This window comes from Castor canadensis, chromosome 2 (assembly GCF_047511655.1).
Source record: "Castor canadensis chromosome 2, mCasCan1.hap1v2, whole genome shotgun sequence".
Taxonomy (NCBI): Eukaryota; Metazoa; Chordata; class Mammalia; order Rodentia; family Castoridae; genus Castor; species Castor canadensis.
Window position 1 is genome coordinate 125373062 of NC_133387.1, and position 23144 is coordinate 125396205.

Sequence of the window (23144 nt, forward strand, 5' to 3'; positions counted from 1 at the left end):
AGATAACATAGATAAATGGGACCTCATAAAACTAAAAAGCTTCTGTTCACCAAAAGAAATGGTCTCTAAACTGAAGAGAACACCCACAGAGTGGAGAAAGTATTTGCCAGCTGCACATCAGACAAAGGACTGATAACTAAAATATATAGGGAACTTAAAAAACTAAATTCTCCCAAAACTAATGAACCAATAAAGAAATGGGCAAGTGAACTAAACAGAACTTTCTCAAAAGAGGAAATTCAAATGGCAAAAAAACACATGAAAAAATGCTCACCATCTCTAGCAATAAAGGAAATGCAAATTAAAACCACACTAAGATTCCACCTCACCCCTGTTAGAATAGCCATCATTAGCAACACCACCAACAACAGGGGTTGGCAAGGACGCAGAAAAAAGGAACCCTCTTACACTGTTGGTGGGAATGTAAACTAGTACAACCACTCTGGAAAAAAATTTTGAGGCTACTTAAAAAGCTAAACATTGATCTACCATTTGATCCAGCAATACCACTCTTAGGGATATACCCAAAAGACTATCGACTCTGAGACAGAATCAGCAAGATTAGCTCTTAAATTACAAAACAAAAATTCTGATTTGGAAATATGAAATCACAGTTTATTTTACAAATGCTATCATGACAATCAGAAGGTTGTGATTCTAAGAAATAACAGCTCTCACCTAGTACTTACTGTATGCCACATAGATAACTCATGAACTCTGCTCATCAGGTAAATCGTATAACTGTCCCCATTCATAGACAAGGAACCTGAGCCACAGAGTTCAGCAACTGGCCCCAGGCCACATGACTTCTGATTGTCAAGGCCAAGGTTTGAACCTGGACAGTCTCAATACTGATGGAATAGAATGGAAGACCCAAAATAAACTCACACAGCTACAGCCATCTAATTTTCCACAAAAGAGCCAAAAACATACATTAGAGGAAAAAAAAAAAAGCTTCTCCAACAAATGGTGCTGGGGAAACTGGATAGCCTCATGCAGAAGAGTGAAGATAGACCCCTATCCCTCACTCTGTCCAAAAATCAGTTCAAAATGCACCAAAGGTCTTTTTCTTTTTTTTTTTTTTTTTTTCTTTTCTGAGACTGGGGCTTGAATTCAGGGCTTCACACTTGAAAAGCAGGCACTCTATTGCTTAGCCACACCTCCAGTCCACTTTGCTCTGGTTATCTTGGAGATGGGGGGGTCTCCTGAACTATTTGTCCAGGCTGGCCTCAAACCTCAATCCTCCCAATCTTGGCCTCCCTAGTGGCTAGGATTACAGGCATGAGCCACTGTCCAACTGGTACTGGGGATTGAGCCCAGGCCCTTGCACATGCTAGGCAGGTGCTCTTTCATTTGAGCCATGCTCCCAGCACTTTTGTTTTTACTTTGTTTTTGAGATGGTCTCACTACCTTTGCCAGGGCTGGCCTCGAACTCGTGCTGCTGCTGCTAGGATTGCAGATGCACAGCACATGGCCTGTGTGACTTCTGACCCAGCATGATGCAGCCTCACAGAAAGTAGCCTAAGGGGGCGTTGCAAACATTGGCTCCCACTTTTAATAGAACTGTGGGGTAATTTGAACACAGTGTGAGTGCCACCTAGTGTAATTGCTCTGAATGACTGGTCAACAGGTGCTTTTCATAAACCTGAGGAAAATTCGGAATAAATTCCCATTCACACTGTTCTGACACAAAGAGCAGTGCCAGGGTTTGGGTTGACCCCAGAATTTTACCACTTTCCTTCCTTCTGAATAATTAGGATGGCAATAGCAAGTAATGTTCTCGGGAGGTCAAACATCTTTCTTATTGACAAAGTGGTGTCAGAGCATGCCATTTAGGGGTGTGAGAGCTAAATGAGATTTCAACGCTGAGTCTCAAATTAGATTTGCCTGACAAGCGATGCTGGCCCTCCACAGACTCTCAAGCAGGCCCCATGCCCTATAAAACTTAGAGTCTGGAGTTGGACATAGTAGCTCATGCCTGTAATCCCAGCTACTTGGGAGCCAGACATCAGGAAGATCAAAGATCAAGGCCAGCCCTGGAAAAAAAATTAGCAAGACCTCATCTCAATCAATGAGCCTGGTGTAGTAACATGCCTCTGTGGTTCCAGCAGGGGGGGGGCCATAGGTAGGAGGATCTCAGTCTGAGGCTGGCTGCAGACAAAAATATGAGCCCCTACCTGAAAAATAACTAAAATGCAAAAAAAGGATTGGAAGTGTGGCTCAAGGGGCACAGCACCTGCCTAGCCCTGGAATTCAAATCTACTATGGGAACAAAAAAAAACAACTTAGTTTCTGAAGGAACAGAGAAGGGCCCAGGCAGCTTGACAGCCTGAAGGAGAGAAATGCCCACTTCTCCTTCCAGACTCACCCAGCTCTCTCACAGGTTTGAGAGATGTCCACCCACAGGAAGGGAATGTCAGATAGGAAGGATGAGAGACCCTTCCCACTCTCAGGCATCACACCCCTGCCTTTGAAAGTCAGGAAGTCATAAATTGTTGAGAATAAGTAACATAAATACTAACAAAAATAAGGACAAAGAGAGAATAAAATGATTTTTCATATTTCACCAGCCCAGACAACCAATAGGTCACAGGATGGTGAAGTGTCTTGTGAGAATTAAATCAGCTAACACATACAAAGCACGTAACACATTCCTGTTTGGGCCCTTGTTCCCTTTGGAGTGAGTTTGTAAGAACAGGGCACGTCCACGTCTCTTTCCACTCCATCTTCATCATGCTACTTTCAGCCTCAGATGGGCCATGCTACTAAAAGAACAGGAATGGAGCTCAGTGTAGGGTGTTGGTCCAGCTTGTCAGGCTCTGGGTTAGTACTTAGCACCACAAAAAATAAATAAATAAAGTCAAAAGCCGGGCACCAGTGGCTCGTGCCTATAATCCTAGCTACTGAGCAGGCAGAGATCAGGAAGATCGAAGTTCAAAACCAGCCCTGGGTAAATATTTCTTGAGATCCTATCTCGAAAAAACATCACAAAAAGGGTTGGTGGAGTGGCTCAAGTGGTAAGAGTGCCTGCCTACCGAGCATGAGGCCCTGAGTTGAAACCCCAGTACTGCCAAAAAAACAAAAAAGGGTTAGGGTTCTAAGTGAGACCTGCCTCACAGGCATGAGACAGTCCTACAAGGCTCCACACTTAAAAGAGCCACACTGTTGGTTAAATTTCTGCTGTTACATTTTGAAATTCATGCTAACTGGGACCCCACATCTTCATTTTGTACTTGCATACCTGTGAGGTATGCAGCCACTCCTGGTCCTGGGATCATAACAGAACAGGAGGTGGATGTGGTCCAAGAGTGTCATGGGGATCCCTCATAGTAGATTCACCAGCACTTCCCAACCCCTTCATCAGAGGGGGATGTCTATTTGCTCTCTCGAACCTGGGGGCTCTGGACAGCAGTGATCAATAGAATGCAGTGGGAATGACGCTCTGAGGTTTCTGAGCCAGGCGAGGAAGGGTTTCTGATTTCTGCTTTCTCCCTCCTAGAAGCTGCTGTCGTGCCATACAGCACAGAAGACATACCACAAGGAAGGCCCATGTAAAGAGTGGCCCTTGCGTGTAAAAAGTCATCTCAGGACCCAATGCAGTGGCTCACATCTGTAGTCCCAGATATTCGGGAGGAAGAGATGGGGAGGATTGCAGTTCCCAGCCCAGGCTAAAAGTTAGGAAGACCCCATCTCAACCAATAAACTGGGCGCTGTGGTACATGTCTGTCATTCCAGCTACAGGAATGTGTAAACAGGAAGATCGGGGCCCAAGCCAACCAAGGCAAAAATGTGAGATTCTTCCCAAAAAATAACTAAAAAGCAAAAAAGGCTGGGGGCGTGGCTCAAGTAGAATACCTGCCTAGCCAGTGGGAGGCCCTGTGTCCAAAAACACCACAGTACCACCGAAAAAAGAGAAGGAAGGGAGGGAGGGAGGGAGGGAGAAGGGAAAGAGGGAAAATGGAGGAAGGGAGGGGAAGGAAGGGGGAGAGAGGAGGGGGAAGCAGGAAGAAAGGGAAAGGAGGGAGGATGAGGAGGGAGGGAGGGAAGAACAAAGATAGATAGATGATAGATAGATGGATGATAGATAGATGATAGATAGATGATAGATGATGGATAGATGTTAGATGATAGACAGATAGATGATAGATAGATAGATAGATAGATAGATAGATAGATAGATAGATAGATAGATTGATCTTGGATCTTCTAGTCCCTGCAAAACCCTCATTGAATGTGCTGCAATAATGTCTAGGATGAACACTAACACAAGCTGTATAAGTAACCTCAGTTACCACATGGGGGAAAAAAAACCACCTGACCAAGTCCAGCCAACCCACAAAACTGTGAGAAATAATGAATCGTTGTTTGAATCCACTAAGCTTTGAGATGATAGGTAACACAGCAATAGACAGCTGGCATGCACAGGTTGTCTTCACAGCACTGTAAGTCATCACCATTGTTAATCTCATTTTGTGTAGGAGAAAAGTAAAGCTTAGAGAGCTTAGATCACCTGTGTAAAAAGTTTCAAAGTGGAAAAAAAACAGAAATTAAAATCCATATTGCTCTGATTCCAGATTGTACTTCCTAAGCACTATGTTACAGAGCTCACAAGTCAACCTGTGCCTTAGGATATAAAATAAACTAGCTGGACGTTGTGGGACATGCCTATAATCCCAGCAAGTCCAACCTGGGCTAGATGGAGAGATCCTGTCTGAAAAAAATAAAATAAAATAAAATGTTTCTTACAGAGCCAAAAGGAGCTAGAAATAATGTGCTCTGATCAGAAACAAGTGCTGTCCACTGTAACATTGTTGCCACCTAGAGGCAGCATCTGCAAACACAGGCTTCTATTCAGAAAATACTGTGTCATAAACCGTCCTCAGTATTCACCCCGGCAGTGCAAGAACACAGAGAGCGAGGAAAACCAGGACTATTCATTAGGGTTAAGCATGTGAAGTAAAATGTGATCTCAGTTGGTTATCATGGTTCAGAAGGAAGAAGTCTTTGAAAAAAAGGTAAAAAATGAGTGATGGGAAAGACTGTCATCATCGATAGCCATTAGAGAAACGCAAATCATGAACATGAAATAAGAAAACCATACTTCTATTGGAACAGCCAAAGTTAGAAGTAATGGTAACACCAGACACTGGCCGAGATGTGGGACAATGGAAGGATGGCCGGGGTCGGACAATTTCTTATAAAACTAAATGGGAGTGAGTTAAGTGTGGGGCGCACCTGTCATCCCATCCACTCAGGAGGCAGGGAGGATGGCGAGTTAGTGGGCTACATGGGGAAACCATATGTCAAAAAAAAACTAAACAACAATCATACTCCTAAGCATTCATCCCAGAAAAGCAAAATTTACATCTGTACAAAATGCATACAAACATTCACAGTAGCTTCGTTTGTGATCACCAAAAACTGGAAACAAACAGTGTCCCTTAACTGGTGGATGGTTAAATAAACTATGGAACATCCATTTGATAAAACTGATCAGCAATGAAAAGAAACAGTATTGAAACACATGGACCTCCACGACATTCTGCTAAGTGAAAAAACACCAACCACAAAAGGCTAAAAAACTCACACAGCATGATCTATTTATCCAATTGCATTACCATGACAAAACTGCAGTTACCAAAACAGACTAGCATCGTAGGGGCGGGGGAGGGGAAGGGCAGGTAGCAGAGGCGCTCTGAGAGATGGAGAGCACTGCATCTTGGGGGGGCTCCCCAACTCCACACATGTGATAGAACAGCAGAACTACACACACATCACAGCATGCTTATATTATACTATAGCTGCGTAAGATGCAGTCATTGGGGGAAAATGAGAAAGGTTATATAGACTTCTTTACTATTCTGAAATTTCCCATGAATCTAAAATGGTTTTTAAAATAAAAAGGGAAATTTTAAAATTACAGAGTAGAATGTGACTCAATAAATTTGACTTTTTTTTTTTTTTGGCAGTACTGGGGTTTGAACTCAGGGCCTCATGCTTGCTAGGCAGATGCTCTACCACTTGAGCTACTCCACCAGGCAAGTTGATTTTTTTTGTAAACAATTATGAGAAATTAGATTCACTTCTTACTGATTCTAATATTTTCTCTTATATTCTATTTGTTCTGATTGTGAGTCAACACAACAATTTTCTTGAACTACAGTATGAGAGAAATAAATGATTTCACCCAATAATTATGAAGCAGCTACTCTATGCTACACCCTGTGAGTGTGATTAATACCTGAACACATGCTTGTGTCGTGCCCTCCCCACACCTGGAATCCTCCCTCCCCACACACAGTTCCTATTTTTTCCCATGCTCTGTTGCTTGTGCTTGGGTCTTTCACCAAAATTTAAAATGGCAATTTCTGAAATGAAGGGAGGAAGGCAAGAAACAGAACTGCTTAGAAACCACCAGAAAACAGAAAACCTCGGGACAAAGGAGTTGTGGGAGGCAAGGGCTTCAGAGACTGCTAAAATTAAGGGGTGTGGGGAAGGGTGGGTGTGTGCAGCTCCCAGCAAGGGAGCTGCAGAGCAACACATCCGTGAACAGTGATGTCATGCCAAATTCAGTGCTGTTTTTGTGCTACCAAATCTCACTCTAGCAGCTCATATTTATACCATTATTCCCAAGAAATATCACTGCACACTTAATCAATGGTTTTTTTAAAAAGCTCAGATACAGTGATACCTTTGTGAAAAAGAAAGACCGTATTTTGCCAGGCTCATGCCTGTAATCCTAGCTACTCAGGAGGCAGAGATCAGGAGGATCGAGGTTCAAAGCCAGCCCAGGGAAATAGTTCTTGAGACCCTATCTCAAAAACCCATCACAAAAAAGAGATGATGGTGTGGTTCAAGGTGTAGACCCTGACTTCAAACCCCAGTACAGCAAAAAGGGAGGGAAGAAGGAAGGAAGGAAAGAAGGAAGGAAGGAAAGACCAACCATATTTTATCTACTGGCCTAGCAGTCTACAAAGTTCACTGCAAATGCACTCAGATACAGCAATCAGGGTGGCTGTCATTCGAAACCCTTGGTTTGAGGACTCATTGAAGAGAAAAGTATGTTCAAGAGTCTATATCAGCTCCTGCTTTTTCAGTCTGAGACTCTCCTTCATCAGGAAACAGTTACACTCAGTTAAGCCCAACGATGAAACTGCTTCTCCCCGCTTGCCCACGTAGCCCTTACGCAGTAAGCTCCTTTTTAAATAAAACTCTTTTCTCATTCCAAGCCTACCTCAAATATTCTTGAATATGTTTGAAATGAAGTTTAACCGACTTTTTCCCAAACTCTAATCCCTTCAAGGACATTGTTGGAGATCTAGAATGAGGGCAGATTAAGAATGTGCTATAACTCTACCAAGTAGAAGTCCAGTCTGTTAGTTCAAGAATCCAGATTGTTATTAAACAAGCATCGTCCTTGTTGAGATAAAAAAAAAAAGTCCAATATCCAATATAAATCCAGATTCAAGAGTAGAATGGGCTGAAGAAGTTGGAATCCAAGTTTCACAAGTATAACCGGGACTGTCTCTCCCTAGTGTTCAGCATGGTGTCTGGTACTCAGGAGTTAACTCAATATTTTTTAATTAAATTGAAAAGTGACAAAATAATTTGTCAGGAGAAGTCACTTCTGTTACAAGACCCCTCTGCTCAGAAGTACATCTGACCCCCAGAATACATGTGAGACATACTTCCGATTTCACCTCACCTACCAAATACACGGATTTCTCCAAACTGTTCACCTTCTTCCCCAAGTCCACGTCTACATTTTTAAAGGCAAGGTAGACATTGGCACTTGGATCTGGCTAGTAGCTTCTGTTTAATATGTTTAATCACATCAAACCCAAATCTTGCCAGGCACTGGTGGCTCATGCCTGTAATCCTATCTACTCAGGAGGCAGAAATCAGGAGGATCATGGTTCAAAGCCAGCCTGGGCAAATAGTTTGAGAGACCCTATCTCAAAAAAACCCGTCACAAAAAAGGGATGGTGGTGTGGATCAAGGTGTAGGCCCTGAGTTCAAACTCCAATACCACAAAAAAAAAAAAAAAAAGAAAGAAAGAAAAGTCTTCCCAAACTAAACAAGTGGTTCTCTCTACCGGTGGAACGAGCAGCTAAGAGTCAGTTTGGGTACCAAGGGCCAATTGATGGAGTGGTCAGCCCCAGATGTAGACAATAAGACGGTCCATTGTCATAGAGAATTCAAAAACACGAATGAAACAAGCTAACAGTCAGTCACTCTATGGTCACTATGCACCAATAATTCCAAATAATGTCAATGATAAAATATCAAAAAAGTTATCCTATTGGCCCAAATTTTAAATAATTACAGCAGCTACTTTTGAGTTTGAATCATATTTCCTTAAGCTTCAAAAGCTAGAAATCTTTATTAATTCCCCTTTAAAAAATATTGTGTTCTATGTAGAATTTGACTCAAGTAACTCCAGGCACAGTCACACAGCTGCCCCCGACACAAGCAAACCCATACTTTCTCTCCTTCATTTAGAGAAAGTCTGCAAAGGTTTGGACTCATTCCAGAGGATGTCAGTCACCGTTCATTCTCCAGCTCCTGTGGGATCACTTGTTCCTAAATTTGGTTTCTGGATTTGAGATAAACAAAGGTAGCAGACTGACGGTGTGGACAAAGCAGCAGAACCTGGCTTAGTTCAAATCTTTCATTCTATAGTACCAGTCTACATACCATCTGAGCTCTCATCCTGTTGAAAAATTATGTAAATGTGAGAATTGCTAGGCAAGGCATTTGTGGCCATGAAACATGTCACAGATTTTTTTTCTTTTTTGCAGTGGGGTTTGGACTCAGGGCCTTGCACTTGCTAGGCACTTGACCCATGCCCCTAGCCTTTTTTTTTTTTTTTTTAATATTGAATGTTATTCTGCGATAGAGCTGGGGTGTGGCTTCACCCTCATCCCCGGCCTAAAACTTGGTCCTCTCCCTCAGCAGCTCCCTCCTGAATCACCATGCTCCTAACTCTCTCCATTCTCCCACATCCTGCCCCACACCCAGAGCCTCTACAGGAACACTGCTGTATCAGGACCTCTGCCTGCTGTCTAGAGATGGGGACAGTACAAATTATTTGGAATGCTTCAAAGGATTTGCCCAATATCCCTCAATATATCTTCTTCCCTGATCTCAACCACCTGATGGCACATGTGTGTTCATACTGTTTACTTTCTCCTGCGTTGGCGTTGGGTTACTATTTCTCTCCAATCAGTCTCTCCCCAAGTTGTTTGCAAGCTTCTGCTCATTCATCAAGATCTCTTTTTTTTTGAGGGACTAGGGTTTGAACTCAGGGCTTTGCGCTTGCAAAGCAGGCGCTCTACCACTTGAGCCACACCTCCAATCCTCATTCATCAAGGTTTAATTCCAACCGGGCACTGCTGACTCATGCCTGTAATCCTAGTTACTCAGGAGGCAGAGATCAGGAGGATCACAGTTCAAAGCCAGCCTGGGCAAATAATTCTCAAGACCCTATCTCGGCAAAAAAAAAGAAATCACAAAAAAGGGCTGGAGTGGCTGAAGGTATAGGCCCTGAGTTCAAACCCCAGTACCACAAGAAAAAAAAAATAGATCTAATTCAAGGGAAAGTCCCTCTGGAGTCAGCATGCCCTGCTTAGCTGTTCGCTTTGCTATGCTTTAAGAGCTTCTGTTCATGTTTGCATTTCACTGAGCTCATGTAATCCTCAGCATGAAATGCTTAAGTGTCAAACTCCATGCAAAAGAATTTTACTTTTATCCTTAAGGAAGAAGTATATTTCTCCATAGTGGGAAAACCACCTTCATCTTTGACCCTGAATCAGAATGAATCAGACCATGGGGGACCCACCCTTCAGTGGTGCTGTGTTTCCTATCTGCAGGTGGACGGTGCCTTATACAACCCTTCCCTTGGTTTAGGCACAAACTGGGACCTGCTTCTTCTAACAGAATATGGCAAAAGGATGGATGTGTCTCCTTGGTTGTATTACTAGGCAAAGGCAGGTGGATTTTACAGATGTAACTGAGGTTCCTAGTTAGGTGAGCCTGAGCTAACCGAGAGGGATATAATCTTGGATGAGCCTGACATAATAAGGGAAGCGCTTAAACAGGGTTAGCAGCCAAAGACTCTCTCAGGTGCTAGCTGTAAGAGGCAAGCTGGGACTAGAAGCAGTACAGCACCTGCCTAGCAAGCATGAAGTCCTGAGTTCAAAACCCAGTACCGCCAAGAAAACAAAAATCATGGCAAACTGCCATGAATTCTGTAGCTTTAGGAAATCAATTCAGATTCGTCCCGTCAAGCCACAAGAACAGAACATGGTTTGGTTAGCAAGTTGATTTCACTCTGATAAAAGGACTGAGCTAAGCACATCTGGACTTCTGTCCTACAAAAACAGTGATAATAATGAAATAAGCCATGAATTTCATGGCAATTTATTACACAACAGGAAACTAATATCATGGAGAACGCCGGAGGAGACAGAGCTCTGACCGACACTGGTGACAGACCTGACTCTAGCCAATGAGCTCTTCTCAGCTGAGCCCTGACTTTTGGCCTTCCCTGTTTACCTCTGCGTGGTCCCATTTTAGCAAGAATCTTGCTGGGTCAGTCCAGCAATGCTTCCCCAACCCTGACATCTGATCAAATTCATTCTCCCCCACCCATGGTTTCTTCCTACCCTGGCCTGCCTTCAGCAAGAATCCTGCTAGATTGGTTCAGCCAGAATTCTTCTCACCCTGAGGTTTACTCTCAGTAATGCTCCATCCACTGACCTCTACTCTGCTCCTTGGCTATAAATCTCCACTTGTCCTTGCTGTATTCAGAGCTGAACCCAATCTCTCTCCCCTCTAAGAATCCCAAGCTAGTAGCCCAACTTGAACAAGTTTTGTAAAACCGGGGTTTGACCTCAGGACCTTGCACTTGATAGGCAAGTACTCTACCACTTGAACCTTCAGCCATTCTATTTGCTATTTGTTTTTTCAGATAAACTCTCAATAACTTTGTCTAGGCTGACCTTAAACCACACTTCTGCCTCCTGAGTAGCTGGGATTACAGGCCACCATGCCTGGCCCCTTTTCTTTTCTTTTTCTTTCTTTTTTTTTCAGTGCTGGGTTCCAAAGATCTAACCCAGAACCCTCTACCACTGAGTTACATCTTTTTTTTTTTTTTGGTATCACTGGGGTTTGAACTCAGGGCCTCACACTTGTTAGGCAGGCACTCTACCACTTGAGCAACTCTGCAGTCCTATTTTATGTTGGGTGTTTTCAAGATAAGGTATCCCAAACTGTTTGCCCTGGCTGGCTTCAAACCTCGATCCTCCTAATCTCTGCCTCTCAAGTAGCTAGAATTACAGGCATGAGCCACCAGCGCCCAGCAGTCACTCTTTTTTTAATTGGCTTTTTATTTTAAAATATCATAAGTAATTACAAAGATAAAAACCCATGCGTACAAACTGTCGTGTTTATACTTAAGTATATGTGTGTGTGTATTTCAACTTCCTTCATCTTTCATCTCTTTAAGTAAAAATGCTTTCCTCATTCAGGGTATTTTTGATTTTTAATAATTACTTGGAAGAACAAATAATGAATCCTCAGCAGTTATTATACGGCGTTTCATGCACGGTACAGAAGAGGTCACCATAGTTAGCATATATATGTATATGTGCATATATATGTATATATGTATGCATATATATATATATATATAAAAGTATCCAGTTTTTTTATATACTTTCAACTCACCAGCTCAATCAAAATATTGACGTGTATCTTGTGACCTCACAAGATCTTAGAGAAAGAAAATTACTAAGGTTGTTGGCTAGAGCTAGAATGCAGTGCCATACGTTCTTCAACTAATGTCGTGAATGATTTAATACTGATGTAATAAGCAAGGAAATTTAGCCTATCACATAGCAGTAAGTTCAGAAATACTGCATGGTTTGTTCAGAGGCATAAACCTGTCACTCAAAGGCTGGGGGACATGGCTCAAGTCCCCCAGACTTGCCATCTGCCTAGCAAGCTTAAGGCCTTGAGTTCAAACCCCAGTACTACCAAAGAAACAAAAGCCCAGATTCTTTGCATCTCATCACTCTGCCTTCTTCAGGGTAGTTGGGAGATGGCTCCAGAAATCATTTGGTGTAATATTTAGAAACATCCAGAGGATGAGAGAACTTGTTTCTTCAGAAGATTCTCCTAACAGTGAAGGAACTTCCCAGGGGCCCCTCTGCAGTCTTTCTTCAGGCCACATTGCCTGGGGTCACTGGTTTATTCCTGGTCAGTCCCTGACCAGAGCAAAACAGACTGGAGGTGTGTCTCAAGCAGTAGAGCACTCAAGCATGGAGCCCTGAATTCAAAACTCCAGTCCCATCAGTAAATAAATAAATATAGCAAATGATGTCTCACTATGCATTTACAAATTGTCCTAATTGAAAAAATTGAAACTATAAACATAGTGAAAGTTCTCAAGACCCCCATCTCCAAAATAACCAGAGAAAAATGGACTGGAGGTATGGCTCAAGTGCACCTACTTTGCAAATGCAAAACCTTAAATTCAAACTCCAGTCACACACACACACACACACAAAATAGTAAACACAAGATATACAGAAACCTGCCTTTCCTTAAATAGTACGTAAAAGAGAGCTATGGAATCTTCTCTAAGAACCTTAAAAAAAATTGTTTTAGGCCAGATGTGGAGGCTCATGCTTGCAATCCCAGCACATGGGAGGCTGAGGCAGGAGGATCTTGACTTTGAGGACAGTTGGGCTACAAAGAGAGACCTTGTCTCAAAAAAAATAGTCTTACTCTTGGGCTGCTTAACAAAATGTGATAAGACTAGGTAGCTTAAACAGCAAACTTTTATTTCTCACAGTTCTGTCAGGGCTGCTTCCCACTTGTAGACAGCTGCCCCCGGCTGTGCTTTCACAAGGCTCTCTTCTGGGAAAGAGAGACCTCCCTCTTAAGAGACTATTCTCATCATGAGCATCCCACTCTCCTATCCTAAGCTAGACCTAATTATTTCCCAAGGCCCCAACTCCAAATAACTACCACATTTGGGGATGTAGAAATGTAGGAAGCTAAAATGGTCAGGGGTTTTTTGTGGGGGGGAGGAGAGAACATGTTATGTACAAAAGTATCCCCGAGCCCAGCCCTGGAGACCCTACTTCTGGAGGACAAAGAGGGTTCTGGTAGGTGAGATGAGTCAGCCAGGTCCAGACCTGGTACCCAAGACTGTAACCGGCTCTCAGAAACTGCTTTTGCTAAGAGTACTGACTTTTCACCTGGGCCTGCAAATGTCCCCATAGGTAACTGAAAGCAGGATGAAGTCCATTTTGCATGTTCTTGCTCTGAGCCATTCTCTCTTGTAGTCACAGTGCCCCTCTAGGCAACAATGACTTTCTTATCTGACCAGGCCCTGCCAGACCAACGTTGAGATAAGGAACCACAGGGCCACACCCTTTACAGGACTGTTTCCTCATTATGCACACTTCTGGTCCCCTACCTCTGCCGGAACAAGTTAGACCTCACGTTGGGTTGAAATGCTTACCCCATCTCTTCACAAGCTATATGGGTACAGCATGATAAATCATCCTTCTTTGCCCTTCACCACTACTCTTGTAGGTGAGAGCTGGACCTGACATGTTGGAAGGAGGTGGACCTCTGCCAGGACTCAAACTCTGACATGTCCCAAAGGGACCAGCGACTTCAGCCCTGTAGCCTACAGGACATATTTGCCTTCACCCCTCCCAGCCTGGGCTCAAAAATTTCCTGGAGCCAATGAACTCAGAACTTGATTCAAAAAGCCATGTAGAACTGGGTGTAGCAGCGCTGGCTTATGATCCCAGCTACTAAGGAGGCAGAGGCAGGAGGATGTAGAGTTCGAGGCCAGCCCAGGGAAAGTTGTGTAGATCGTGTGTCAAAAACAAAATATACAAGCCGGCACCGGTGGCTCACGCCTGTAATCCTAGCTACTCAGGTGGCAGACATCAGGAGGATCGTGGTTCGAAGCCAGCTCAGGCACAAGACCCTATCTCAAAAAAACCCTTCACAAAAAAGGGCCGGTGGAGTGGCTCAAGGTGTAGGCGCCAAGTTCAAGTCCCAGTACCAACAAAAATAAATACAATAGGTCTGGTGGTGAGGCTCCAGTTGTCTAGCCTGCCAGGTCCAGGCCCTGGGGTCAATCCCAGTACTGGAGGCAAGCATCTTATTTGTGAGGTCTCTCTCTTTTCCTTCACTTTCTTCCTTCAGCTCCCACTCCAGGTGATCTGAAGCCAACTCTATCCCTTCTTGCCCTGGGCAGACGCGTTTTGATTATGCTGCTGGCTCCCAAGGCCCCTGGGGTCTGAGCCCACCGCGGCCTGACTGCTGGGATGCTGGATGGTTTGGGGTCGCCTCTCCCCAGTCTGGCCGGCTTGGGGGGAACGGCCAACTCTCCATGGAGTGCAGGGGTGGGGGAAGCCAGGTGTGGGGCGCGTCACGGCCAGCAGGAGGCGCGAGCTCGCGCTATGGCGGCGCCCCGGCGGGAAGGAGGTGGTCCGAGGCCGACAGGGGAAATCGGGCCCAGGAACACGCGGAGACCGCGAGGCGCCGCCTCGTCCTGCAGCTGCGGCCCTCGGGGTCTCCAGCAGCCGCTGGCCCCACCCCGACTCGCGCGGGGACCGGGCACTGCCAGCCGCACTCACCTCCCCACGCCCCTCCAAGCCCGAGGCCTGCAGGAGAGCGATCGCCAGGGCTCCGGATGGCCGGAACCACTGCAGGGCGCGCGGAGCTGCGGAGGCGCCTGGAACCGCAAGCCCCACCCCTCAGTCAGCCCCGACAACTAAGCCACGCCCCTCATCCGCCCCCAACAGCACAAGCCCCGCCTTCAACCAGCCTGGACACCATAAGCTCCGCCCCCTAGGCCGGCCCCAGCAGCACAAGCCCCGCCCACTGTCAGCCCAGATAACTCAAGCCCCGCCCCTCTGCCGGCCCAAGAAGCACGAGCCCCGCCTCTCGGCCGCCCGCACCGAGAGGGGCTGTGGCCAGAGCGCCGCCGCCGCCCCAGGAGCAGCTGCTTCTCTGCAGAGCGGGGCCCGGAGTGGGGCCGGGGCCCCCCTGCATCTTCTCCCGCCATGAGCCAGGGAAGCCCGGGGAGTCGGGCCCCCCTCGATCCTACCCCCGGGCCCCCGGCGCCCCCAAACCCCTTCGTGCATGAATTACATCTCTCCCGCCTCCAGAGGCTGAAGGTAAAGGTGCGGGCAGGGCATCGGGAGGAGAGTCGGGGCCGGGCAGAGCCAGGGCAGACAGGCACCGGGGTGCGAGGAGGCGGCGGGGGCCGGCGCAGCGCAAGCCCTGATGCGCACGTGGGGGAGGCGGGCGTGGGCGAGCCCGCTGCACAGGACGCGGGCCGGCAGTGGACTAGCGCGACGTGCTGAGGCATTGGCAGGTGAAGGTGACGGCTGTAAGGAACCCAAGGGCAGGAGGGGCGGAGGATGCCGGGGAACGCGGATCGCATCCTGCGGAGGCCGTGAGCTGGGATGCACTGAACGCCACTGGAAGCCGGGTGGGGGCGGGGGCTCGGACCTGGAGGGTCTGGGCCCAGAGCCTGCGCCCGGGTGCCTTTTCAGCATCCCTGTTCCTGACCTCCATCACAACCCCCACACCCCCGCCCCCGCACTGCAGTACCTCCCGATGGGGGCAGGGAGGCTACAGGAAGTGGAGGGCCGCACCAGCGTAGGAACAGGAGGTGGTGGGGGAGGAAATGTCCAAGGTTTCTTCTGACAACACCTCCCCTGAAGCAGGCTCCAGGGGCTAGGTTTGTTTACCTAGGTTTCTCTCCCCAGGCAGCCTATGGAGTCACCCTGGCTCCTGGCAACCCCTACCTTGCGGAATAGGGCTGAGCCTTCACACACACACCCTCCCTCACTGCTAGGGATTGCTGTTGGGACTGACTTGAAGCTCAGGAAAGGGGACCCCTGTTTGCAGCCCTCTGCTTCCCAGGCCCAAAGTGGAAAGAGCTATGCACCTGTTTCAGTTTGACATAGGCCTATTTATGGAATGATGTGGGGAGGAAGACCTGTCTGCAGCCTCCTGTACACGAACCACAGGGCGGGCACCTTCACATGCCTTTGCTCATCAGCCTTTCAAAGTGCTGGATGCATTTTATGATATTCACCTTTATAGGCAGGGTGGGAACAGACTGAGAGATGGGAAATGAGGCTTCTGGTGTTATGAATCTTTCAGCCTCCTGCCTTCACAGTGCCTTCATCCCACTTGGATCCCAGGCCCCTTTCCTGTTCCTGTACCACCTGTCACCTGTGAAGGGTGATGACTGTCTGCTCCCGAGTGGGTCCATGTGGGAGAGGGGATGCTGTGGTAGTGGTATCCCCCGGCCCTGGACAACACTGCCTCTCATCCTCTGCAGTTCTGCCTTCTGGGGACACTGCTGGCTCCCATTCGTGTGCTTCTAGCTTTTATCGTCCTCTTTCTCCTCTGGCCTTTTGCGTGGCTGCAAGTAGCAGGTCTTACAGAAGAGCAACTTCAGGAGCCAATTACAGGATGGAGGAGGTAAGTGAGGAGTCAGCCCCTGAGACCCTGCTTGTGTTCCCTGCTGTTACCCCCTGCACACCTTTTAGAGGAGGAGAAGCAGGGTTCTGAAACTGTCCTGCCCTGCCTGAGTAGGTGAGAGAGTCAGCCAGGCCCAGAGCTGGTACCCAGGAACCTCACCTCTGGCTGATGTGCCCAGAAATACCCGCAAACGGGCCAGACTTCTTCAGTCTGGTGGCCAAAGTGTTTGGGAGAAAGAGGGAGATGTATTTTCATGGGTGCCTGAATGAGGGATGGGAAGGGGTGAGGGTCAGAACTGCTGCCTGTACTGATCCCCAGCTTGCCCTGGCAGGACCGTGTGCCACAATGGGGTGCTGAGCCTGAGCCGCCTGCTATTCTTCCTGCTGGGCTTCCTCCGGATCCGTGTTCGGGGCCAGCGGGCCTCACGCCTTCAAGCCCCTGTCCTTGTTGCTGCCCCCCACTCTACTTTCTTTGACCCTATTGTTCTGCTGCCCTGTGACCTGCCCAAAGTTGTGTCCCGCGCGGAGAACCTTTCTGTGCCTGTCATTGGAGGTGAGAGGGTTCACCAGGGTGAAGGAGAGGAATGACAGCTCTGGGCCATAAAAGTAAGGAATGGAGACCCAGAGGGGAGAACTGGCCTTGAGTGGGGAGGGAGAAGTTAGGAGGGAGATTGACAGATGGCCAACAAAACGCAAATTAGCAGGTATCTGTCTTCAGCCACCTCTTAGACTGTAGGGCTGGAGCACAGAGAAAGTGTTGGGGAGAAACTGAGTGAAGTCTGCTGATGTTAGTGCACTGGGTCAGAGCCTAGTGACTCTCCCTCACACCTTTTCCCAACCCCAGCCCTTCTTCGATTCAACCAAGCCATCCTGGTGTCCAGGCATGACCCGGCTTCTCGGCGCCGAGTGGTAGAGGAGGTTCGAAGGCGAGCCACCTCAGGAGGCAAGTGGCCCCAGGTGGGTAAAGGTCTTAGGACCCTCTCCTCACCTTCCATGTGCTCCTGAAGAAGAGGCTTGCCCTACCTCCCCCACCTCATTCTGCACTTCTGGGTTTTTCTTTCCTCCCAGGTACTGTTCTTTCCTGAAGGCACCTGTTCCAACAAGAAAGCTTTGCTGAAGTTCAAACCAGGTGTGTAAAATGATGGTGGGTAGCAAGGCCATGGGAAAAGGGAGTCCCTGCATTGGGGAGGAATAACCCACAAAATAGAAAGGTGGTCAGGGATTGGGGAGAAAGGGAGACAGGGAACCCCAACAAGTTGGGGAGTCAGAAAATTATAAATGAGTGGAGCAAGGCCAGATGTCATTTGGAAATTGTCCCAGACCCATATCTTGTGCCATCTAGCTGTCTCCATGCACTAATCTCTGTATGTGGGGGGGATGGGGGTGGAAATGGGATTTAGGAGCCTTCATCGCAGGGGTGCCTGTTCAGCCTGTCCTCATCCGCTACCCCAACAGTCTGGTGAGTCTTAGTCCAAGAAAGGGGGGAGGGGGAAGCACAAGTCCATCTTAAGTGGAAACTATTACTGCCATTTTGGGTGGGGCAAGAGCAGGAGGCAGGACCCCTGTTCAGAGAGATTGGTCAGTTTCTGGAAACAGAAGTAATGTTCTGTCCCCAACTGTGCTTCTCCCATAGGATACCACCAGCTGGGCATGGAGAGGTCCTGGAGTGTGAGTTCTGGTGGTCCTGGGTTGAGGGCGGGTGACAGGGTCTGTCAGAGAATTCCCTGGCCTTATTCCAATGTCCAAGAGGTGGATGGTCCTTCCTCATTCTGGGACTGAGAGCACTAGGGGAGTGCTCCAGTTCTATGGTTTTGGCTCCTTCTCACTTTTAAGTGATTTTTCTCCCTCGATTGTCCCTTCTGGAGCCCACCCCGCCAGGCATGCCTCTTGCCCTTTCCCTGTGTAGCCTGCACTTTTTCCTCTGCTGTATCCCTGCCTCTCTTCTCTCTTGCCACCTTTCTGGCCCTTCTCAGTCTCCCACCTACATCTTCAGCAGCATGGCTAGGGGTCCATTTTCTAATCACTGGGCAGAACTTTCCCACTGTTCTCTTCAGGGTAGGAGGGGCCCATAGTTAGATATTAACGAGCATTGTGGCTCCTCTTCTCCTAGACTCAAAGTTCTCTGGCTCACAGCCTCGCAGCCCTGCAGTATCGTGGATGTGGAGGTAGGACCCCCACAGCCAGGAAGACAGAATGGACATCACGCATCCCCAGAGCCCTGAGAAAAAAGGGAGAGTGGTCACCCTTCACTTCCAGGTCCAGATAAGAACTGTGTGTGTGTGTGTGTGTGTGTGTGTGTGTGTGTGTGTGTGTGTGTGTGTGTGTTTCAGTTCCTCCCTGTGTATCAGCCGTGCCCAGAAGAGAGCAGGGACCCCACCCTCTACGCCAACAATGTCCAGAGGGTCATGGCACAGTGAGTGTTCCACAAAATATTTCCTGGAGCAGATTCACAGGGCAAATGAGCCATAAGGGGAAGTGGAGGGGTGAGGTTCGAAGCACAGATAAGGCGGGAGGGATGGTGGGAAGGGCTATGGGGCAGCTGAGACTGAGGAGGGAAAGAAAGATAAAGGAGCCTGAGTTGCTCTCCCAAGTCATCAGGCCAGAGTACGTAAGGAATCCTCACACTGTACTCCATTCCCTTCCTCTTGTAGGGCCCTAGGCATTCCAGCCACTGAATGTGAGTTTGTAGGGAGCTTGCCTGTGATTGTGGTGGGCCGGCTGAAGGTAGCATTGGAGCCAAGGCTCTGGGAGCTGGGAAAGGTGCTTCGGAAGGCTGGGTAAGTAGCCTTGAAGTTGAGGGCACAGCAGTGTCACAAAGAGAAATGGGGAGAAATGGGAAGAAGGAAGGAAAGTTTAAAAAAAGAAAGGGTTGGGTTGGGCCAGGCGTGTTGGTACACATCTATAATCCCAGCACTCTGGAGGCTAAAGCAGAGGATTACAAATTCAAGGCTGTCTCAAAAAAAAAAAGGGTGAAAAGATAACAGAGTAAAAGAAGGGGCATGGTGCATCTATAATCCCAGCTACCCTGGAGGCAGAGACAGGAGTATTGCAAATTCAAGTCCACCACCCCACGCAAAGTTAGTGAGACCCTATCTCAAAAACAGACTGCAAACAAAAGGGCAGAATGGTAGCATTCCTGCTTAGCATGTAGGCCCTGGGTTCAAATCCCAATACCACACACAAAAATAAAAGGGGAGAAAAAGGAATGAAGGGTACAAAATAACAGGTGAGAAAAGTGAGTGCAAAGGGCTCTCAAAAGACTGTGAGTCAGTTTATCTTAGAAAAAACAGCTTCGGTGGCTCACGCCTATAATCTTAATACTCAGGAGGCAGAGATCAGGAGAATTATTAAAAAGCCAGCCCAGACAAATTATTCACTGAGACCTTACCTCAAAAATACACAAAAAAGAGGGCTGGTAGAATGGCTCAAGTGGTAGAGCGTCTGCCTGGCAAGCGTGAGGCCCTGGGTTCAAACCCCACTAGTTCAATAGCTCAGTGGTAGAACACTTGCCTAGCCTGAACAAAGGCCTGGGTTCAGTCTCCAGCACCAACCAGCAGTTGAACCTGTGCTGGGAGAATGCTCAGTGCTGGGCACAAGGTCCTGCTGCATGGCGTGTCCAGAAAGAAACTGAGCTCTCTGCCTTTGACGATTCTGTTGCAGGCTGTCCCCTGGCTGTGTGGATGCTGGGGCAGAGCCAGGTCGGAGTCGAATGGTCAGCCAGGCAGAGTTTGCCAGACAGCTTCAGCTCTCAGACCCTCAGACGGTGGCTGGTGCCTTCAGCTACTTCCAGCAGGTAAAGGAACCAGGGCAGAACCAGGGCTCCCCTCCAGGCTGACACACTCAGGATGTAGGGATAAAATCTTGAGTGGCACGTCAGTCTCATTGGATGCCCAACTGGGAGACCACTCTGGATGAACAGGTTCCCATCTCCCAAGATTCACTAGAAGGTTATTTTTTTGTTGTTGTGTATCGAGGAGCAGTAAGAAATATTCAATGGGGGAGACGTGTCAGTTTCTGAAACCACTTTAGAGATTGGTGAAGAAGGGGGCTACTGGGTGAGGGTTTTCAAAGAAGAGTCATGAAGGTTAGGTGGGAGAGGGACACATAGAAAAAACAGCACTGGACAGACAGACAGTAGACAATTTGAGATCCTCTAGTGTTTGCATTACTTGGACAGATTTTTTCAAGTGTTCTGTAGCTTCTCTAAAGGATTCCTGAACTAGCTCAAGAATCTTAGCAATCTTACTTGCTGGGATATAACCAGGTTTCCCTGTCGGGTAACAATTCTGTAAGATTCCCTTTTTTTTTTTGCTAGGAGGGGTACTAACTATGTTGCCCACACTGGTCTCAAACTCCTGGGCTCAAGTGATCTCCCCTCAGCCTCCTGAGTAGCTGATACTGCAGGTGCATGGCGTCCTCCCCACCTTGGAAGATTCTTAACGTTTATTAACAACCAACAGGAATCCCAAGGAGCTCTTTTTCTTTTTTTTTTGCAAGGGTAGGGGAGGAATCAAACCCAGGGCATCATGCTAGACAAGTGCTTTACCACTGAGCTGCTCCAATCACTCTGAGGGCTCCTTTTGTTCTAAGATGCAGGCTGTGGCTCTCACCATCTCGAGGATGTTAAAAACTGACCAAGTACACAGTGATGCATCCTATAATCCCAACACTTGGGAGATCAGGGAAGGATTTCAAGTTCAAGGCCAGCCTGGGCTACATAGGAAGACACTACCTCAAAAAAAAAAAAAAAAGTCACTGGCTGTGTGGATTCCTTAGATTGGGGCTGCCTGAGAGGAGCGTCCCTAATGTGTCCCCTAGAACTGGCACAATAGACATTCTACCGGGGTTTTTGGTAAGAAATGAGACCAGTGGCCCCTTTTCATTCTGTTGGACCAGTTCTCCCACATAGACTGGGTAAGAGGAGGGAACCAGTTTGTCCACCTTGGGGACAAGTGACCTCCCATGGTATGTCAGAAACTTGATGCTCAATTCAGGATTCCCCGCCATTCCTAGGAGATCTCAATGGGAGAGCTTGTGTAAGCTCTGACCTGAGAGAACTGTCAGGGATCCTGCGAAGTCTGGGACTCAGTTCTGAAGGGAGTGGCCACAAGTATTGCCTCCATGCCTACAGAGGAGAGAGGAGCCAGAACCCCAGAGCAGGAGGGACGATGCAGGGTCCCCACATTGCTGTGGCTTCTCTTCCGTCCTCTAGGATGCCAAGGGATTGGTGGACTTTCGAAATGTGGCACTTGCACTAGCAGCTCTGGATGGGGGCCGGAGCCTGGAGGAGCTGACTCGCCTGGCCTTTGAGGTACGTGGGAGTTGAGGGAGGCCTGGGGGCCATGGTCACCCCACACAGGAGCCTCTGTAGGGAACTATTCCCAGAGGCTCCTTGATGGTAGGTGCATGGTGCCTGGTGCCACACTGCCTGAAACTGCAGAGCCCCAGAATGTCTGTGTTAAGGCCTAGCTGCGAGAAAGAAAAGGGCAGAAGCTATGACATTTACAGGTCTCCAGCAGAAGGGGCCCCAAAGATCCAAGAGCATCCATGTGCACACTTTTGGAAGAGGAGGCGCCCACTGGGTGATGACCTTTTGTCCTTTTCTCTCCAAAGCTCTTTGCTGAGGAGCAGGCAGAGGGACCTAGCCGCCTGCTGTACCAAGATGGCTTCAGCACCATCCTGCACCTGCTGCTGGGTTCACCCCTCTCGGCTGCCACAACTCTGCATGCTGAGCTGTGCCAGCCAGGACCCAGCCAAGGCCTCTCCCTCTGTGAGTCACTGTCTTCTCAGCCCCACACTGGCACTCAGCGGCGCTGACTTGGAGAGCCCTGGGTTGGGAGGGAGCCAGGGCTAGTGGCTAGTGTTGGAGATCAGAACCTCTAAGAGGTGAGGCTAGAAAAGAAGAGAGGAAGTAAACCTATATTTGAGAAAGCAGAGAGATGAGTGGGTAGGACCTTCAATCTGAGAAAAGGGCAGTGGTGTCCTTGTTCTCAGGTCTTTATATTTCCTTTCTCACTCTTACCTGTCCAGGTCAGTTCCAGAATTTCTCCCTCCATGACCCACTCTATGGGAAGCTCTTCAGCACCTACCTGCGCCCCCCACACACCCCTCAAAACACCTCCCAGATACCAAATGCCTCATCCCCAGGCAGCCCCACTGCTCTGGCCAACGGGACTGCACAAGCACCCAAGCAGAAGGGTGACTGAGCGCCTCAAACCTCTGCCCCTTCCTCCTCAGCTCGAATCCAGCCCTGCACTCAGGGCAGCGCCAGGGGCCTACCCTATGCCTCAACCCCATCTCTGGTCCTGTTTGGTTTTTGTTATCTTTTTTTTTTTTAAGTTAATTTTAATTTTTTGTTTGGGTTTTTTGTAAGAAACTATTTTATATATAAATTAAATATATATATATATCTATTAAAAAATGAAGTTTAGTGACTTCACTGATGTCATTAGTTGGGAAGGAAGGGATGAATGTCTGCAAGTTCCAGATGGTTCCAAAGGTCAGTCCTTTTGGCCGTGGTTGGATGCAATCTCTCACTCCCAGGTGGACTGGGTTCTTTCCTGTACAGAAATGATACAGAAGTGCTCTATCCTCCCCTCCTGTAACCTCCTA

At 47.8% G+C, this 23144-nt stretch overlaps 1 protein-coding gene and 1 long non-coding RNA gene across 3 annotated transcripts in view; one reads left to right on the top strand and one right to left on the bottom strand.

The window, feature by feature from the left end:
• LOC141420769 (uncharacterized) overlaps positions 1 to 14776 on the bottom strand; it is a 30251-nt gene extending 15475 nt beyond the window's left edge. For both annotated transcript variants that reach the window (XR_012445378.1, XR_012445379.1), the window contains exon 1: positions 14670 to 14776. This is a non-coding gene — a long non-coding RNA (uncharacterized lncRNA). The remainder of the gene's footprint in view (positions 1 to 14669) is intronic.
• Positions 14777 to 14983: 207 nt separating this feature from the next.
• Lpcat4 (lysophosphatidylcholine acyltransferase 4) lies at positions 14984 to 22914 on the top strand. Its single transcript, XM_020168277.2, has 14 exons — positions 14984 to 15212; positions 16391 to 16533; positions 16865 to 17085; positions 17377 to 17489; positions 17601 to 17661; positions 17933 to 17991; positions 18166 to 18200; positions 18643 to 18697; positions 18863 to 18945; positions 19184 to 19309; positions 20193 to 20325; positions 21745 to 21843; positions 22146 to 22302; positions 22563 to 22914. Exons 1-14 carry the CDS (start codon positions 15099 to 15101, stop codon positions 22736 to 22738), a joined length of 1575 nt encoding a protein of 524 aa, XP_020023866.2. The 5' UTR covers positions 14984 to 15098; the 3' UTR covers positions 22739 to 22914.
• The last annotated feature ends 230 nt before the right edge of the window (positions 22915 to 23144 follow it).